The sequence below is a fragment of the Gopherus flavomarginatus genome, chromosome 1 (assembly GCF_025201925.1).
Source record: "Gopherus flavomarginatus isolate rGopFla2 chromosome 1, rGopFla2.mat.asm, whole genome shotgun sequence".
In the NCBI taxonomy this organism is placed as follows: domain Eukaryota; kingdom Metazoa; phylum Chordata; order Testudines; family Testudinidae; genus Gopherus; species Gopherus flavomarginatus.
Window position 1 is genome coordinate 214,818,370 of NC_066617.1, and position 17,924 is coordinate 214,836,293.

General features: G+C 45.0%; 1 protein-coding gene across 10 annotated transcripts in view; it reads left to right on the forward strand.

The window, feature by feature from the left end:
- The window catches only part of BCOR (BCL6 corepressor), a 65,835-nt gene that overhangs the window by 8,601 nt on the left and 39,310 nt on the right, over positions 1–17,924 (forward strand). For 6 of the 10 annotated variants that reach the window (XM_050936458.1, XM_050936457.1, XM_050936448.1 and 3 more), the window contains exons 2-4: positions 11,732–11,861; positions 13,382–13,460; positions 14,614–17,436. In XM_050936458.1, the coding sequence (XP_050792415.1) occupies positions 11,776–11,861; positions 13,382–13,460; positions 14,614–17,436 (2,988 nt within the window). In that variant the 5' untranslated portion in view covers positions 11,732–11,775. Of the gene's footprint in view, positions 1–6,736; positions 6,956–7,581; positions 7,639–8,241; positions 8,335–8,490; positions 8,653–11,731; positions 11,862–13,381; positions 13,461–14,613; positions 17,437–17,924 lie in introns of those variants that run through there. The other 4 variants (XM_050936449.1, XM_050936450.1, XM_050936452.1 and 1 more) reach the window with 4 other exon arrangements.

The following is a 17,924-nucleotide window of genomic DNA, read 5'->3' on the forward strand; positions in this document are numbered from 1 at the left end:
TTTGTTAGCAATGGGTTTTACCAGGCAAGCAGATTTTTAGCTCCGTACAGGCAATGAATAGTCGATGCCACCAACCTGCAAATACCTACTGGAATAATTTTACGGGGGAAGCTGGCTGGGAAGTTCAGTGCAGACCCACCACGTCAGTAGTAGCCACTGTGCCTATCTTGAGAAACGTTAACCTATAGCAATAGCTGGGCCGAGATGAAAATGCTCTTCAAAACAAAACAAAACAAAACATCGTCAGTCTTTTCTTGCAGCCTGTCACAAAGCTATATATTGTGCATCCGGGAGCTATATATTGTGCATCTCAGTGCCGGTTCTCATAGTCTCTTTATCAAATTTAATCTATTTTTAAACTCTTAGGCAAAATGGCTTACTGTTAAACATTTCTGTAAAGATATACATTCCAATTAATCATACATACTGTAGCCAAGAATAAATTAAAGGGAGAAAATATACTTTCAGTCAGTTCTAGCGAAATCTCCACCTTTCCCTTCCCAATAGAAAATGTACACAGAACGGGAGAGATACTAGCACAAGTGTAATCAATGAAAGAGCAGGCAACTTGTAGCTAACCTGATTTTTAATTATTGTACAGAGTATTTCACAAGTAAAGTCAGATTTGCATCAAAATAGTAGTTTAAAGTAGGAAAAGAGAAACTGCACGTGCATGATTTAAGATTCAGTTTAGAAACATTCTTAAGACGAGTGGAATCAGTAGGGGTGACAGTTTATTTTAACTGGACATATGCAGATAGAAAATAAAGTACTTCTTCTGTTCAAGTGTTTGGGACAATAACGGATGTCCATCGTGGGATAATCAATATATGTGCAGAGCTCAAAGCAAGAGGGAGGTGAAAGGGTGCAGGAAACCCAAGGGTAGTCATGTAAATATGACACACAGCCCGTTTCATTTGCTATGTCAAACTAAAGGCAAACAGATTTGACTCAATATCTTAAAATCTAATCGTAGTTGCCTTACTCGCTCCTACAATCACTGGGGATATCAACCTGAGCAAAGCCATCTGGAATGGTCCATTATGTAGATTCGGTATTGTAATACAGCAAAAGAGGGTTGTTCTTTACTGTAGGCCTTCATGATGGAGAAATTTTATAACAAAAATATTTTGTCATAAAGTGAGGTTTATACTTAATTAAAGACGAGGTGGGGTGCAATTTGCTCCGATACTGACGATTATGGAAAGTCAGCTTAATACAAAATAAAGGAAACGTGTCCTCACCCCCCGCGCCCCACCCGTATGGGGGGCAGTCAGTGGTATCCATTCAGTCATGACATTTCTGCAGCAGAACAAGGGGCCTTAAGCTTCCAAACGCTACAATGACCGGGACATAGTAAGGGGCACGGCGTACTTTACACGAGAAAGTCAAAGCTGCAGCTGTACTTTATGGCTTCTTTTGACGGGAAATAAAAAACAATTGCAGTTGTGACAAAACTTTATTATCAAGGAGAAGAGTGTGTGCGCGTGCTTGGTCTGTCTCGAGTTTGGAGAAAAACCGAAATATCGTCTGGTGGGGAAATTAATAAAAGGAACTCCACTGTATCGGACAGCAGCAATATTCTGTTTGAAAAATCGGATGAAACAAACACGGTTCTCTCTCCACAGTAGGAGTGGGGTAGAGGAGGTTCCTTGTTTGGACTAAACCAGCTGCAGTACTTGATGCTACAGCACTGAAGGCAGACACAATGCTGCTGTTGTTGGTTTGATCTCGAACTGTGGATTGTTAGTCTGGATTTAACTATGCGGTGGGGGGGGGGGGGGAGGGGGAGAATGTGAAGGCTGTTTACAGCTAGTGCAAATAATGTGACAGCTGTTGGAGCGCGAGTAGCCTGCGCCTCTTCGGCACCTACAACAAAGCTCTCACTATGCAGGCAGCAGTAGCACTTCAGAGCGCTCGGACAGATAGCGGCCGCGCGGATTAAGAACTAATGAGCTGGGCTAGGGTGTGTGTGTGTTGCTTTTCAATGTAATAGTTCGAGAGAGGTGTGATTTTTTTTCCCAATCATAACTTGAGTGCACATACCTGGGCTAAATTTCAGATAGACCCCCTTGATATCGCAGTTGAGTAATACACCTGTAGGGGAAAAGCTCTTCCTGGAGTGGAGGGTCTCTATAAAACAAGAGACTAGATAATATGACTTCAATTCCTTTTCTTAAGCTTGAGAGTCTAAAGGTCAGATTCTGCCCTGGCTGTCAGCAAGGGCAAAGGCAGGGACAACAGCAGGCTGCTTGGAGTCTAAACCAGCTTGGAATTTCGCCAAAAAAAAAAATGTTGGCTACTAAACCCTGCTCACTTTCCTGGAAGTGGGTAGAGTGCTGAAATTTGCATATACCAGGCCAGATCCTATTGAAGGCAATAGCAAAGTTCCCCTTGAATTCCGTGAGAAGAAAAGCAGGCCCTGTGGTGCAGGGGATTGTACACATGGGATGATGATGTTCTGAATTTCCTTTGGACTCAGCTTGGACAGCATTTCTCAAAACAGTATGGTGAATCGCATCCTTTGTTTTTAATGCAGGTGCTGCTGTAATCAAAGTTGTTATCCTGAGATCAGTTGTAGGCATTCTCTGATCAACTAGACATGTTGTCAGGACGGTATGTAAGTAAGGTTCTGGGTCAAAAACAGCTCCAACAAAAGTAAAAAGGAGAAAGTAATTGGTCAGGCTAGATCTCTTAAAACAAAGGCTTTAAAACTTAAAGAGAAATATCTGATTCTGTCTGTCCTTAAGATTTCCTTATATATCCAAACCCAGCCCGCAGCCTTTATGGAAGTCTCCCAAAAGTCAGAGGGAGTTTTGTATGATTAAGAACTGTAGGATCTGGCCTATATTTTCAAATTAGGTAGTTTTAACTGCAACAGAGAATCCTTATGTTTTTACACACAAAGTAACCTCTAAAATCTATTTTCGTTTCACCTGGAACTCTTTAGAACGACAAAATTTCACATAGTGGCTATAATCTTGGTTTAAGGTGGTTGCCTTTATTATCTATCTTCAGTCTCTCCCCTCCATATACTATTGGGTCTTTATGAATAATGTGCTGTTGATGGCGGAAGTTACTCCAACAGTAATTCAATAATCTTAGCGTCAATGCTATAAATTAATCTTTGTATATGATGTATGTCGTTTCTGTAGGAACGTTGCTTGTGAAACTAGTTTCGCCTTGAAGCCAAGGTGGAAAGATAAACAAGTCTAGATCGCCAAAATACTGGCACTCTCTTCCTTCTTCCAAATCTTTTAAAGTCACGGAGCAGTATTTCCAGGATTATAGTGCTGCCTCTGCGGTGGGACTGTCGCTGGCTTTAAAAAAAGCTAATGCAAATTAGAGAAAAATAATTTTCTTTCAGAGATATGCAATGTATTAGTCACTTGTTATCGTGCTTAGAGGCAGACCTCATTTGCGCGTCTGCCAACTCGCTCACATCTGCTCAGAGCTGTTCAGGGCATTTTAACCTTGGCGGTGTAGTGTCGTAGTCCCACGGATCAAGAGCGAGTAATTAAAGCTCTAAGCAGCAGCAAAAATTCATAGCGCCCATCTGCATAGCAGTTGCTTCAGTGCTTTGTTTCGGTGCTGAGTTCTAAGATGAAAAAGCAGAGATTGCAATAGTCCGTAGTCTTTCCCTCTACGACCGATGTCTGTGTGAGTCTTCATACAACTGGGGGGTATTAACCCAGAGGAACATCGCAAAACTTTGTATAGAAAGCCTGACGTTGCTTTTACAGTAACTTTCGGATTCACGTGATAAACGTACGTTTCGGCTGTTTGAACAAGAGTTGTAAAATCAAATGACTGGCACATCTCTCTCTACCTGCTCTCTATAGGATAACTATGTCTTTACACGGTTTGGAGAAGACGATGTGAGGGTTTGGGACCAGTAGTTATGTAAAAACGTATAGCTGTGCACGCAGCTCCTTGTTTATAACCGTTGTCTAAAATGTTCCGTGATTTTCAGAAGTACTCGGAAAGTATTTCCCTGGAGGGGGAAACAGTCGAATTGGAAACACTATATATATTTTGAGGCGGGGCGGTACTCTTCAAGTATTGCTAAGCATACGCCGACTGAGTTGTTTATAAGCCGCTCCAACTTCCCAAGCGCATGTCTTAAATGATCGCTGAATATAACTGTCTGTCTTGTGCCTAAAAGAGTGCAGTTGAGTTACGCCCCCCGACAAACCTCGCTCCTGCAGGGAGCAGACGGACCCCAGGCTAGTTAAGCTAGATATGCTAGACGGGGGACCAAGTTTAATATCTCGCTGTCGGCGCGCCGGCCATTTGCTGTATAATGAGGAGCTGCTTTATTCTCCGGAGAGAATCGCCTTCAAACTGCCTCCTCTTGGTGATGGGTTGTGTGTCTGTCTGGGGAAAGGGGGGGAGGGGGCTGCTCCTAATCAATCAGCCTCTCAAAGCTGTTGCTCCGTAAATGAGGGAACCACAGGCACTGTCAGCCACAATTATGCAAAATCAACTCGTCCTTGATCAATATCTGCTAACGTCCCCCGTGGATACTGCGGAGGGAGTGTGTGTGGGGGGGTTCCTCCTCTACCGTACAGTACAGCTTGAGCTGGTGACTGCGAGAGAAAGCAACGTGGATCAGGGGCGGTCAGAGGAAAACCAAGGGCGTACGTCCTATTAATCATTCTAGCAGGGGGTGCTGTGTGGGGAGAAGGGGCCCAGAACGGTGGTATTTATAGCCAGATAATGCTGCGGAAATGAGTGCACCATTTCGCTCGGCTCTCACAGAAACAGGCGGACTTATCTATTCAATGTGTGTGTGGGGTATTTTTTTTCCAACCTGAAGTTTCCTGTCAGCAAAATAAGCGGGGAAGAGGCGGGGGGGAAGATGGAAAATGCGTTTGTGAAGGGAGCGGAGTTAGATGTGCGCAGCGAGCCTCGCCAAAGCCAGTCGTGTGTGTGGAGGGAAAGGTGGCTAAAGATGTTTTTTTTTATTCTTCAAAGCAATAGCCATACGAAATCAACCCAGCATAGGAAGCTCCTGAGCTGTAAGGACTCTGAAGGGTTAAGGGGGGGGGGGGCGGCCCTGCGCGCTCTCCCTTCTCCCCGAGACTGCGCTCGGCGGATGCAATGTTAGCTTAATTACCTGAAATGCACATTTGTGCCAGGCCGGCTGTATCTATCTCTCTTCTCCTCCTGCTCCTCCTGCGCAGCTCAGGCTAGGCTGCTGCCTGTTGTCTCTGGCAGCAGCAGCGGAAACCCTCGCTCCTCTGTGTGTCTCTAAAATGGCGCGGACGGTCTAGGAACTGAGAGATGCAGAAGAGGGGGTCGGTGGCACAGGAAGCCTAAACTATCGGTTGGAAAGGGGGGCCAGACGGTGGCTAAGAGCCATCGATAAAAGGGGTTCAGATCTAGTGGCTCTGTAGCGTATGGTGCAGGAGCTCCCTTCTCTGGCAAGCATGTCCGCCTAGCTGCCTCTCTCCCCAGTCATCTCCTCCCAGGAGCAGGGGGCGTTATTAATGTCGCTGCTGGAGAAGTGGCAGGATGAAATGCGAAGCTGCCCTTCGCGATTTATACTCTAGAACCCTCCCCTCCCCCGCGTGGAGCCGAAGCCTTTTCCGCTTCAGCTCCGCCATTCACACAAGGGAAATGTGTGGCGGGGCGGGGGGAGAGACGCAGAAGCGCAATGGAACTGGTGTCGCCACTTACCGCTTGCCAAGTACACGTTTCGGCGGTGACCCTTATAACACTCTCACAGGGTGGCCCGTGGAGGGTCCGCTCCCCTGTGTGGCCTCTCTTCACCTTAAACAACCCCAACTTGGGTGCCAGCCGTGTCTCTGCTTCAGCAAATAAAATGTCCTCCTTCCCCCCACCTCCTCGATGTTTTTCAGTGGGGTGCTCAAGCATGTGCTTCACCGTGCTCCAGATCTAATAACCTGCAGACACCGGCACCTCTGTGAACTCTCCAAAGTGAGCCGGGTGCTTCCTTCCCCGCCCCTTTTGCCGCGGGGTTCCCCCTGAAATAGGTGGGGTGGTTCCCCAGCGCTGGCAGGGAAGGCTGTGACTCTGTCGCGTACGTGGGCTAGGCGGCCAGGGTTATTTGAAGGATCGCCAGCCATTTTAACTTTCCCTCGTTGGCCTCCTCTCCGCCGCCCTTCCGCCGATCCCAGGTTTATCATTAATTTAAAACTTTTGTTTGCAAATGGCGGTGAGAGCTCGGCACCGCTTCGCCTGGTAGTTCAGGCAGCTGCTGGGGTGGGGGTGCGGGGCTACCGCCGCAGAGTTACTTTCTGTAGCAGGCTCGGACGCGCGACAGAGACCGAGCGGAGCAGACGCTCGTGACCCAAGCGCTGCTGCTCTGCCTCCTCCCGGGCGAAGGGTGCCCCTGCCCGCGCCCCTGATCACGCACAGAGGCGGAGGAAGGGGTGCATGTGGGAGGGCTCCCTCATAGGGCAGGGAATCGTCACTGGGTCAGGCAAGGGGACAGTGCCCGGCCGTGAATGGGGATCGATTGAAGTCCTCATTGCTTTCCTTCCTTCCCCACGTCTGCCGCCCCCGGGAGCCCCTCGTATCCTTCGCCCCAGTGGGAAACACCCTCCTCTGCCCCCCAATGTCTAATCCCTCATATCCCTCCCCCCCTTGATCCTCTGTGTCTGCCCCAAGGGCGGAGGCTTGCCCTTTGCGGCCCTCCCCCGCGACTCCAATCGCTAGCAGCTGGAGAGCCGCAGACAGAGGCCACAGTCATCTCTGCCTCCCCACTTCCCCCTCCCGTGGCTGCAGCGTCTGTCTGTGGGTGGAGTCCCTCTGGGCGCACCCCTGTCCCCGTCCTCTTCCCAATGTAGCTGATGCCGAGTAGCAGCTCTGGCTGCCCTCAGATGGCTCCGCCGCGTTTTGTTTACACGGTAGAAAGTCCTGATAGCCTCGCTACACGTGACTGTGTGGGAGCCTCGGCAGGAAAGGAGTCAACACGCAGAGGAAAGAGGTTGTTTTAAAATCTTAAAATAGACACCGACCCTCGTGTGTGTGTGTTTCTTAAACCGAAATGCACTAGTGTTGTGCATGACTCAATATGTATTTTAAATCGGTTTAGAGACTAGCTGGCACATTGTACTTAGTTTTATGGTTAAATGAAATGCCACACGTCCCGGGTAAAGGTCAAACTTCTTTTTCTAATCCGCAGATCCATGCGGCGGCTACTTAGCCTGCTGCTTCCTAGCCTGGCTTGCACAATGTGTGTCAAATCAGTGATAGCTGTGTAGATCTCGCAAAATATACCTTGGGTATTTTTTATTTAAAAAAAGCCCTCCCCTTTAACTGCCTGTCTAATATTGGACCGCCGATCGCAAAGTTCTACACTAGGTATCCTAAACTGTGCAATATAGTGTCTTTAAAGTAATTTCTACCATCAGTAATTGTATAATTTGTAAATATATTAGCCATGGGTATAAGAGAAACGAGGTGGCTAAACACGTTTATAAGTAGCTGTGTCGCTGTTTAAGCTTACAAATACTGTAGGAGTTCTGCCCTATAAATCAAAGTCCGGCTGAACAGTTTGGTCTAATCGAAGTCGATTGCTATGAATCCCCAATTGCTTTTCACTTCTCTTAGGGATTTTCACAAACCTAGAAATGATCCTCCCAGTGGCCTGGAGACAATCAGGACGGGGTAATTTATTGCGCTATTTTCATTTCCGAGGGCCAGATTGTTTGTTTAACTACCTCTTGCTCTGTCGGTGCCACTCGCTTACTACGTTACTCGCAGACTTTAACCCATTCAGCTTTCTAGCCGCCTGCAGTCGCACTGAGGGTGGGTCTGTGGCTTTTGCAGTGGAAACTGGCGAGCTGCCAGAAGGAGCTGGAGGTGGAAAGAGTAAAGGCGCCAAAAGGGAACTCGTGCGCCGTTGCATTCTCTCCCCTTCCTGGCTCTCTGCAGCTGCCTGTTCCCAGCCTGGCTTCCTCTCCTTTCTTTACCCTGCTTTCACCTTTTCCACTTGTTCCTAATCAAGAAGACGTCCTCACAATAGAGACTCCAGGGAAGGCGGGGGGAGGGGCAAGGCGCTACCACTTTGCACTGGCTTCCCTGCCCAAGAGGCAAGAATGAGCGGCGGCGTCCCCTGGCCCGCGGCATCGGGTTTTTCTAGTTTCCAAGCCAGGAGTGTGTTAACAAAACTTTGCTGCTGCTGGCGTCAATGGCTGCCAAAAGTCTGTTGACGTTGCGAGGGAGACCCAAACGTTTCCTTTTTTAATCAAATGCCCAAACAGCGCTGTATGTGTCTGTGCCTGTCTCTGCATCGCCGAGCTCTGCCTGCGTGCGGAGAGCACCGAGAACTGGGTATTCCGGGCACCAGCGCTGCCCTGCAAAGTGAGCACGTCTGGTGGGGAGGGGAGGGAGGCAAGAGGGCAAAGGGGCTGCTCAGCGGTGTGCTTGGAGCCTGCTTAGTGTTTGTAAGTGGTTCTCACACGCCGGCATTGCTCTGAAATTGTGTGTGTATCACGCTCTATATATAGCGCCAAAGGGCTCGCCCAGCCAGACACCTCCGGGAGGAAATTCCGTGCTCGCTCATATTGGGCTGAATTCTGCTGGGCACCCCTCCCGCAGCAGGCTAGTTTGCGAGAAGTTGGCGGAGCAGCGCTCGGTAATTCCTGCCCCCGAGGGGAACAGGCTTTCCAGTCCGTGCTGGTACGTACGCGAGAGCTGCATGGCAGCAGCCAGCAACTGCAGCGCTGACTCTTGTGCGGAGGCGGCAGGGTCTCGCACCGACTGACTCCGGGCTGGATAAACCAGCTTGGAAACAGCCGGCCGTGATGTGGTCTGTGGATGGTGCGGGAAACTGGATCCAAGGTGGGCGGGCAAGGGTTTAAACGCGTCCTTTCCTGCGCTGGGTGCAGTCACAGAGGCGCATAGGGCTGTGTTCGGAGCACGGCCGCTTACGCTTCAGATTAGAGATCGGGGCGATCCGTGGAGGAAAATACCAGAGGATCCGGATTTCTCCCTGCGGGGAGGGTGGTAGACCCGCTATAAATGGAGGGCAGGAGTCCCCCCCACCTTTGCGTATTAAGTGCTTCAGGGTTGGTGGAAGCGACAGAGGTTTCACAGAGGGATTTGCCTGCTGATAATGGGGTGCTGGAGGAGGTGGATTATTTGAGGGGAGCCATCCCCAGGGCTGTGGTTCACCCTCCTTCATCTTGTGACCCCTTGTCCGCAGAGGGGAAAAAAGGAATCGGAAGAGTTAACGTCTCTTGCTTGTTGCAATGAAATTATGGCTGGCAGTGGCGCCGCTGTTTGTTCAACAGACCTCCACTTTTAAACAGTTCACAAAAAGTTCATCAGGGCGGCGATTATAAATACAGCCACACGTACGTATCCACAGCACAGCGCGACCCCGAAAGCGATCGCAAAGCCCCTGCCTCCCCCCTCCGCTCCGAAAGGATAACTGGGATCAGTGTAGCTCTGTTAGAGAGCATTAATATTGCACGCCCTGGAGAAGCTGCTCAGTTGCACACGCGAAACGACTGTGTATGGGGAGGCGGGGGGGGGGGGGGAGAGAAGACGTTTCTTCGCACGCTCAGGGGACTGCAGTGCTGCTTCGGAGAAGGGATTGCAACATTTTCCTTTGCAAACGCTCAGTAGCAGGTCTGTGCTTCCAGCCGCACGCAGCCTGCCGGCACAGACACCTCGGCCTCAGGCAAACTTCGTGCAGCTGGCGGAGGAGGGGAGGTTCTTGGCTTGCAGTCGAAACGTAGGTTTTTTTTTTTTGTTTTTTTTTGTTAAATACTTCGGGCGTTGGCTGCCTTTTTATGGGGCACTTTCAGTTTGATCTCTCGTATTGCCCGATCCAGCGAGCCAGTGAACCTTTAAGCCGCGAACGTAATTTTTAGTATTTCATTATTTGCAAATGGCAGGGGCTTGACAGGCTTTAATTCAGGCACCGCAGCTGATGTTAATAATACACTTCCAGCGAGGAAACGAGGAGCATTAGCAGTTCCGCTAATGAGTAATATCAGTCTGCCTTTCGTGCCCTCCGTTTAAAAAAAGGGAGAGCAGTGGGCCTCTTTACACACAGCCCTATCTATTTGGACTTTGTGTCCATTCCTTACAGATGAGGCAGCGCACGGGGCGGCTACTAACCGTCTGTAAAACCCTAAATCACTCTCTCCATGCTGCTGCTCTATTGAAAACATTACGAGCCGTGCATCTGGAAACCAGTAAATCTGTCCAGAAACCGTCTTTCCAGTGAAATAACTCCTTTTGAGTGATAGTGCGCTATCTAATCTACAGATTTTTGTGTCCTCAGCGCAGTTTTTGTGGACTTCATTATTGAAAACTAACTATTCTGGAGGGAGGAGGGGGAGCGTGTTATTGTATTAATATGCATTTGTTCCAGGCATGGGGCTTTATACAATAGTCTTCTCTAAGGGGGTGTTTGAGAACACGGGGCTTTCCTGCCGTTTTATTTCCTGAATCTCGCTGAACGGGTGTGAAGTGTTGTGTTAAACACACAATGTGGGATTCTTCCTCCTTAAATAGCAAAGTAATCATTTGCATACCGTGGACTCTGACAAAGGAAATTAGTTTACTCGAGAAGCATATATGCTTTGGGAAACCATCCATTACTGGCTTGTATGCATGTGTAAAAAGAGTGCCGTGCCTCCCGTTTGAAGGACTCTATTTTTGTAAGAGAGGAAGAGCTGAGGGATATCCTGTGCATTAAAGTCTCCCCCTACTTATTAACCCAGCATTTAACAGCAGGATGCAGGCTGAAGCTCAGTCAAAAGAAACGACTCAACCTCCAAAGAGCAATTAAAATCCTGCACTGGAATAAATCATGCGCCGCGATAATCCTGTTAATAAAACGCAGCTTGTCCTGACACTTCACTCATGCAGCAAACTAGAATTTAATGGGGGTGGCGATGGCATAAGAAAGGAAGAAAAGGCATTCCCTCTCCGCGACAATCCGGTACCTTTCACCTGCCTTTGCTTCTGCACCACACAGCGCCTATCCTCTCGGACTGCTAATACTCCTCCAGTGAGCCCGCTAATGATTTCTTTCCCTGGAGTAAGCAGGCGTCATTTGAGTTACTGAAAGCACTCGCAGCAGCTCCAATGCAAAAGCCATCAGGGTTTGGTGTTTAATCAAATCAAGGGGTAGGGAGCTCAGCTATTTTTAACCCATGTGCAAACGTTAGAAGGGAGTTTTCCTTTAGATCCATTTCACAGAGGCACCTCTTCAGTTTAACTCCTACTGTGCAAGCTTTCTCAGCAGTTAGTAGGGTGGGTGATAGGGAAGGTATATACTTGTTATTGTAATGCGCTTTCTGCTATTGTGTATTCCTAATGTAGATTTTTTTTCCAGTTTAAAACGCATGCAGAATTTCTCCTTATTTGGGTGTAGGTAAGGTGCATGGAACATGTTTGGGGATCAGTGTAGACTTTACCAGTCCAATCATTTCTTAGTTCAAATTAAATGCATTGGAGAAACTTTTTTTTTGTAAATTGTCGATAGCTTGGAATGATTCTTAATTTTGTGGTTGTGCACTAGGGAAAAGATCCATCTCCTCTGACCTATAAATGCCCTCAATTTGCTCCTTTATTGCAGGGTATCCCTCCCTTAGCATGTTTAGCCTAGGCAGCTCACTCCCCACACCAATCCTGCATTCATTATTAATTACCCGGAGGGAAGGAGGGAGGCTGGCTGCCTGCTCCACTGTGCTGTTTGCCCTTCCTCCTAGACTAATCTTCTCAACTTTTGTTTTAATAGAATATAAAATCGTGAAGAAAAAGCAGCGCTTTTAGGACGACGTCATGCTTTCTGCAACTCCCCTGTATGGCAACGTTCATAGCTGGATGAGCAATGAAAGGGTCCGCATGTGTGGAATTAATGAAGACAGGTAAATATTTAAGCTTCTGGCAAGTTAAACCAGGGTGAGATTCTGTGATGTGAGATTTCAGAGTTCATTCGCTTTCCTAATGCCTGAGTAGATAGCTGCCTTCTTGCATCGAGATCAGGCCAGCATATGGGGGGGGGGGGGGGGACATGTGCATGACACCAGTAGACCAGCTAGTGATTTACTGTTTAACAGGCAACCTGGTTCAGTGAAGCAGTAACGCCCTTTAAAAAAGATTACTCCCCTAAGCAGCCTTTAAATGCACTTTTACACTTAATTTATTATTTCGTTCTTATGAAGAAGTATTAATCCAAATACATATTCTTTAAGCTCTAAATGCTAGGCATGCCAGTACCATGTGATTTGTCTCTCAGTGCCTTAAAACAAATGTCTTGCCCAGTGATTAAAAATAGAAACAATGGCCTTTTTATCTAGGTACTGGATTCCTTATTGTCATCCCATATGTTATTTTTTTTTCTCCTAATACTATTAATTCAAGAATCTTAGTTATGCTTCTTAATACATATTTTCCAAGTGGACTCTATGGCTAAAGGGACACCACAAACTTGAAATCTAGTTTATTTAAAAACAATAAACCTCAACAGTACTTTCAGAGACTACTCTTAACATTGAGTAACCCTGCCAACTTTTGTGATATACATTTTTTTACAATAATATTTTCCTGTTTCTTCCACCTCCTCCTCCTGTTTTTTAAACAACTTTCTCCTTTGATGCTGACTGACAGCCCCCACAGAAGCAGGGTGTTTGTGATATATGCAGGGGAAAACAATGAAGGTGACTATGTGCTAGCTCTGTTCAAACACAAAGTAAACAAACTGGGTTAAAAAGTTTTGCTATTGTTTTTCCTAATCGTTTCCAGGTATAGTAATATTAGGAGTTATTTGTATCATTAACAGATTTATAAAATCAGAAGTGTAATTTTAATTTTTTTCAAGTTGTTAGTTCTTTAAATATCAGATGGTTGAAACTGTCTCTTCTGGGTAATGATGAAACTTTCATTCTGCTTCATGTCAGCTGTTTTATTCATGGGATTTGAAAGTTGGCACTAAGGTATATTCTTTATTGGGGCTTTCTGTGATAAGTCCCAGCCCTGCAAAACTGGTATGGTGCAGATGTGGAGCTTACTCTTTAGCATGGACTAGGTGATGCTTGTATGATGATAGTCTTCTCTAACATTTAGAGATGGTATGTGAATATGGTACATTAAATTACATAATTATCACTACATATGAAGTTTTAAAAAAACTAACACAGAAGCCACTTGCCTTTGGGATAAGTTCTTTTGAAGTGGACTAAAATTTTCTTAATGTCAAAACCTCTTTTACCTTGAATCTGTTCTCAGGCAATATTTAAATATCATAATTTTTTTTGTGAGTTAACAGAGAATGGAGACAATTTCATATGGGATTGTTATGGGGAAATTGAAATATAGAGCCTTACAATATTTTATTAATATTATATGCAAGGAATATTTTCAAATAGTAAGCTTACATTTTTAATAGGAAAATTCCAGTAAATGATGGCGATGCTCCGAAAAGCAGATTGGAATTGAGGGAAGAAAATCACCTGAATCACAGTGTGGTAAGAGATTAATAGCTTTAGACTGAAATAGCATCTGATTATTTTTATTTCATTTTTGTATGATGACATTTCACTTAAAGAAATTATTAAAATATCTTGAGTGCAGCTAGGACTACAATTAAGACACCAGTTGCTTCAGGTAAGAGGTCGTCTTCAAGTTGTAGTAGAAGATTTTTATTTTTCAAAGGTGTGAAGAAGTCCTCATGGTAGAAACAGTCTCCTTCAGTCTGTTCTGTTATCTTGTTAATTCTTTTGTATGCTGAGTGGTACACCATCAGCACTGCTATTCCTAATGGCTTAGGAATAATGTGTTGTGGTACATTTGTGATTCTGGCAGGATTAGTTTATAAAGTCACTAAATAAATCAAAACACCAGCTATTTGGCTTTCTGTTTAAAAAGTCGGAAGTGGAAATAAAAAAATTTCAGCACGGTTTCATTGATGTACTTTTCATAGAGACATGGTACTGGAAGAGACCTCCTGGGTTATCGAGTCTATCCCCTTGCTATCATTGTCGACCCCCTTATATAATCCTGTTAATAAATTTATTGAGCTCCATCTCCAGACAAGTCAGATTGTTTGTTTGTTTTTCCCCCACTACTGCTGTTGTAGAAAAGGGGTGGTGAGTTTGGGTGTGAAGCACATGTAGCCTCCTATCCTGGATTTTCCCTTGCAGACAGACTTGCAAAAGTGATGCCTGTTGGATATTTCAAAAGGCTTGTGCCCCTGAAAGGACTGCATTTTTGAGATGACCTAGTTGTTGTCTTCTGCCTTGTAGTAAGGGTTTCTGCTGAGAAGTGGAATTTAAGGAGATGATTATTTAAAGGCAGTAGTAACATAGTTAGGTTCCAAGTGTGTAAGGGTCAACACATCTCGTCATATTATTCATTTTAAAAACTTATTTTACTAAATAGTGCCCCTTTACAGCTTGTCAGGTTCTCCAAGACACACATTAAGCAGCCAACATCTTAATTAATTAGATTTATTTCCGGCAGTCGTGTTCACCAGTTCAATCAACCTACATACATTTTAACAATGAACAGTGTATTTGTATTAGTGTTGTTTCTCTTTGAAATTAAAGATGTTTATAGTCTAGAGAAATGTTGTTTTGTTTTAGCAACATGCAAAAATAATACATTTCTTATTCTACAAAGGTGGATGCCACTACAGCACATCGCATTGACAGTCTTGCAGCTCTGAGCATGGACAGGTCTGGACTTATGCGGGAAGGACTTAGAGTTCCCAGTAGTATTGTCTATTCCAGTTTATGTGGACTTGGCTCAGAGAAAGGACGGGATGCTACAAGTTCCATAGCTGGTCTTGGATTTACTCCTGAAAGAAATCCAGAGATGCAGTTCAAATCGAATCCCTCTGAAGCAATAGAAAATGCAGCTGTCTCTGCAAAACCCCCAAATGGCTTCAGTGCTATATATAAAACACCTGGAATACAAAAAAATTCTGTTCCAACAGGGGAAACACTAGGCTTGGACAGAACTTCAAGTGACAAACAAAGTCCTCTTAATGTCAATGGTGCTAGTTACCTAAGGCTTCCCTGGGTAAATCCTTATATGGAGGGTGCAACACCCGCTCTATATCCTTTTCTTGACTCACCAAATAAGTATTCATTGAACATGTATAAGGCATTGCTACCTCAGCAGTCCACATACAGCTTACCACAACATCTGACGTATTCACCTGTATGTACAAATGGCGAACGTTTTTTATATCTACCGCCTTCTCACTACGTTACTCCCCACATTCCATCATCTTTAGCTTCACCAATGAGGATCTCAGCTGCTTCAGCATCTCCAGCAATTCCACCACTAGTGCACTGTCCAGATAAAAGCTTGTCTTGGAAGATGGGAGTCAGTCCTGGAAATCCTATTGACTCTCATGCCTATCCACATATTCAGAACAGCAAACAGCCCAGAGTCCCATCTGCAAAGTCAGCTGCTGGTAATATGTCAACAGACCCTGCTATCTTGTTATCTCATTCACCAAGACCATCTCCTAGAGTTCATCTGCCCACACAAGTTGGGGATACCTACTCGGAGTATCACAAACAGTTTACCAGAATTTCGACGTCCCCTTCTTCAGTTACGCTCCCAAAGCCATATGTGAGTGTAAGTAATGAATTTCCTTCTTCACGACTATCTAATGGAAAAATTCCCAAAACTCATGACACTGGTGAAATTTCACAGCAAGCTGCAACACATGTAAGAAAAACAGGTCATGATAGAAAGGACAGCCGGTCACCTCTGCCAATAGAAAAACAGACAACTGCCAAAGATGTCATAGACAAGCCATTAGACTTGTCATCAAAAGTTGTTGATGCAGAGACAACCAAATCTGACCTTATTAAAAAAATGGCACCTACTGTTTTAGTTCATAGCCGAGGTGGAAGTGGATTAGTTTTACCTGGAAGCGATGTTCAGAAAGAAACTATTTTTCCTTCGGGAAATGGTTGTCCTCTCTATAGACCTGAAATAATTAGCACTGCGCCCTCATCCTGGGTTGTTCCTGGTCCAAGTCCGAACGAAGATACCGGTGGTAAAAACATGCAGTTGAAAAACAAAGCATTAGACTGGGTGATACCACAACAGAGAAGTTCTTCTTGCCCTAGGATGGGTGGAACAGAAGCAGTAGTCAGTAATATTTCAGGGTCTGTGTCAAGTGGAGGTCGGCCAGCATCTGCTTCACCAGCCCCAAATGCCAATGTAGATTGCACCAAGACAAACAGGAGTGCTATGGAAAGTACTGCATCTGTCATACAGCATATAGGACAACCTTTAGCAACGTCTGCAAAACATAACAGTAAAGTGACTAAGTCCAATAATCAAGAATCTAGTTTTAAAGCAAATGAGAATGCCCTTGCATCGAGTTCCATGTTTTTACCTCCAAATGAGGCATTCCGATCTCCACCATTGCCATATCCAAGAAGTTATCTCCCATTTCCGGTTCCAGAGGGTATAGCTATAAGCCCTTTATCTTTACATGGAAAAGGACCTGTGTATCCTCATCCACTTTTGTTACCCAATGGCAGTCTTTTCCCTGGGCATCTGGCACCAAAACCTGGCATTCCATACACCCTGCCAGCTGCTAGAGGAGAGTTTATGACCTATCAAGATGCCCTGGGGATGGGGATGGTACATCCTATGTTGTTACAGCATTCAGCTTTGGAAATAAATAAGGATGAAAAATCAGAAAGAAGATCTAGATCACACGAAAGGCTCCGCTATGAGGATCCTGCTACAAGAAACAGATTGCCAGAGATGCTGGAAACCAATACAAAAACACATTATGAAGTACCTATTGATAAGAACACAAAATTACACCAAAGTTCAAGTCATAGTAAGAACGCAGCCAAAAGTGACAAACATATCTTTTCAGATCTTCTGCGAGATGAACAAGATGTGAAAAGTGAAACAAATGTAGCAAAATCTGGCTTTACTACTGAAAGCAGTAATCAAACTAGTGACATCACGAAGCGCAAGGTAGAACACGTGTTTCAGCACAGAGATTTTATTGTAATGAGAGAAGAGTTTGGAAGAAATAATGATTTCCACGAAACCTATAATTTTAAACAGGCCCAGAATTCATCACTGTTCAATTTAAGGAAAGAGGACGTATCAGGAAGCCAAAATAAAGAAAGATTACCAGTTCAGCCTTCCTCTGCTTTCTTAGAGAATACTCATGGAAGTGATGGTCCAGCTATGTGTTTTGGCAAAGTACAGGATGGTGCAAAACAACTTTGTATGGGAAATATACAGTCAAGTATTGAGTCTAATCAGACATATACCAAAGATGGAACTGATGATCTAGAATCTACTGATGGCAAAATATTGAAACCCAAGCCGTCTAAATTGGCAAAAAGAATTGCAAACTCTGCTGGCTATGTAGGTGATCGATTCAAGTGTGTTACAACTGAACTGTATGCAGATTCTAGTCAACTCAGCCGAGAGCAGCGGGCACTGCAGGTGAGTCTGTGAAGTTTAACTACCAAAGCATTTTTTGTGTTTTTGTTTATAAAGTCACAGTCAAGTATTAAATTTGATATATCCTACACAGGTGGGGAATATGTTGTTTGGTCTAGATGTTGCCAGAAATGGTAACAATAATTTTTTGTTTATAAAATTGTGAAGCCAGGTTATGTGAATAATAGTAGATGTGAACTATATGTATTCACTAGTCAGTTTAAAAAATGCTTTAAATGAGAACTGATAAAGTGCTGATAACATAAGTATTAACTATTCTGCGGTTAGGGGAGCTGAAGAATGCATGATATGTTAGACTAGTGGTTGCTTTAGCTTCTCAAGTAGGCCTGTACTGTAAGATAGCAAAGGGTATCCAGACGTTCTGATTGCTATACCATACGTGACACTTGATGGAGAGGAGAAGCAGCCATGTGTTGGTGGGTTTTATGCAACTTTTATGCAACCTTTTCACCAATCAAGAATGTAGTAAA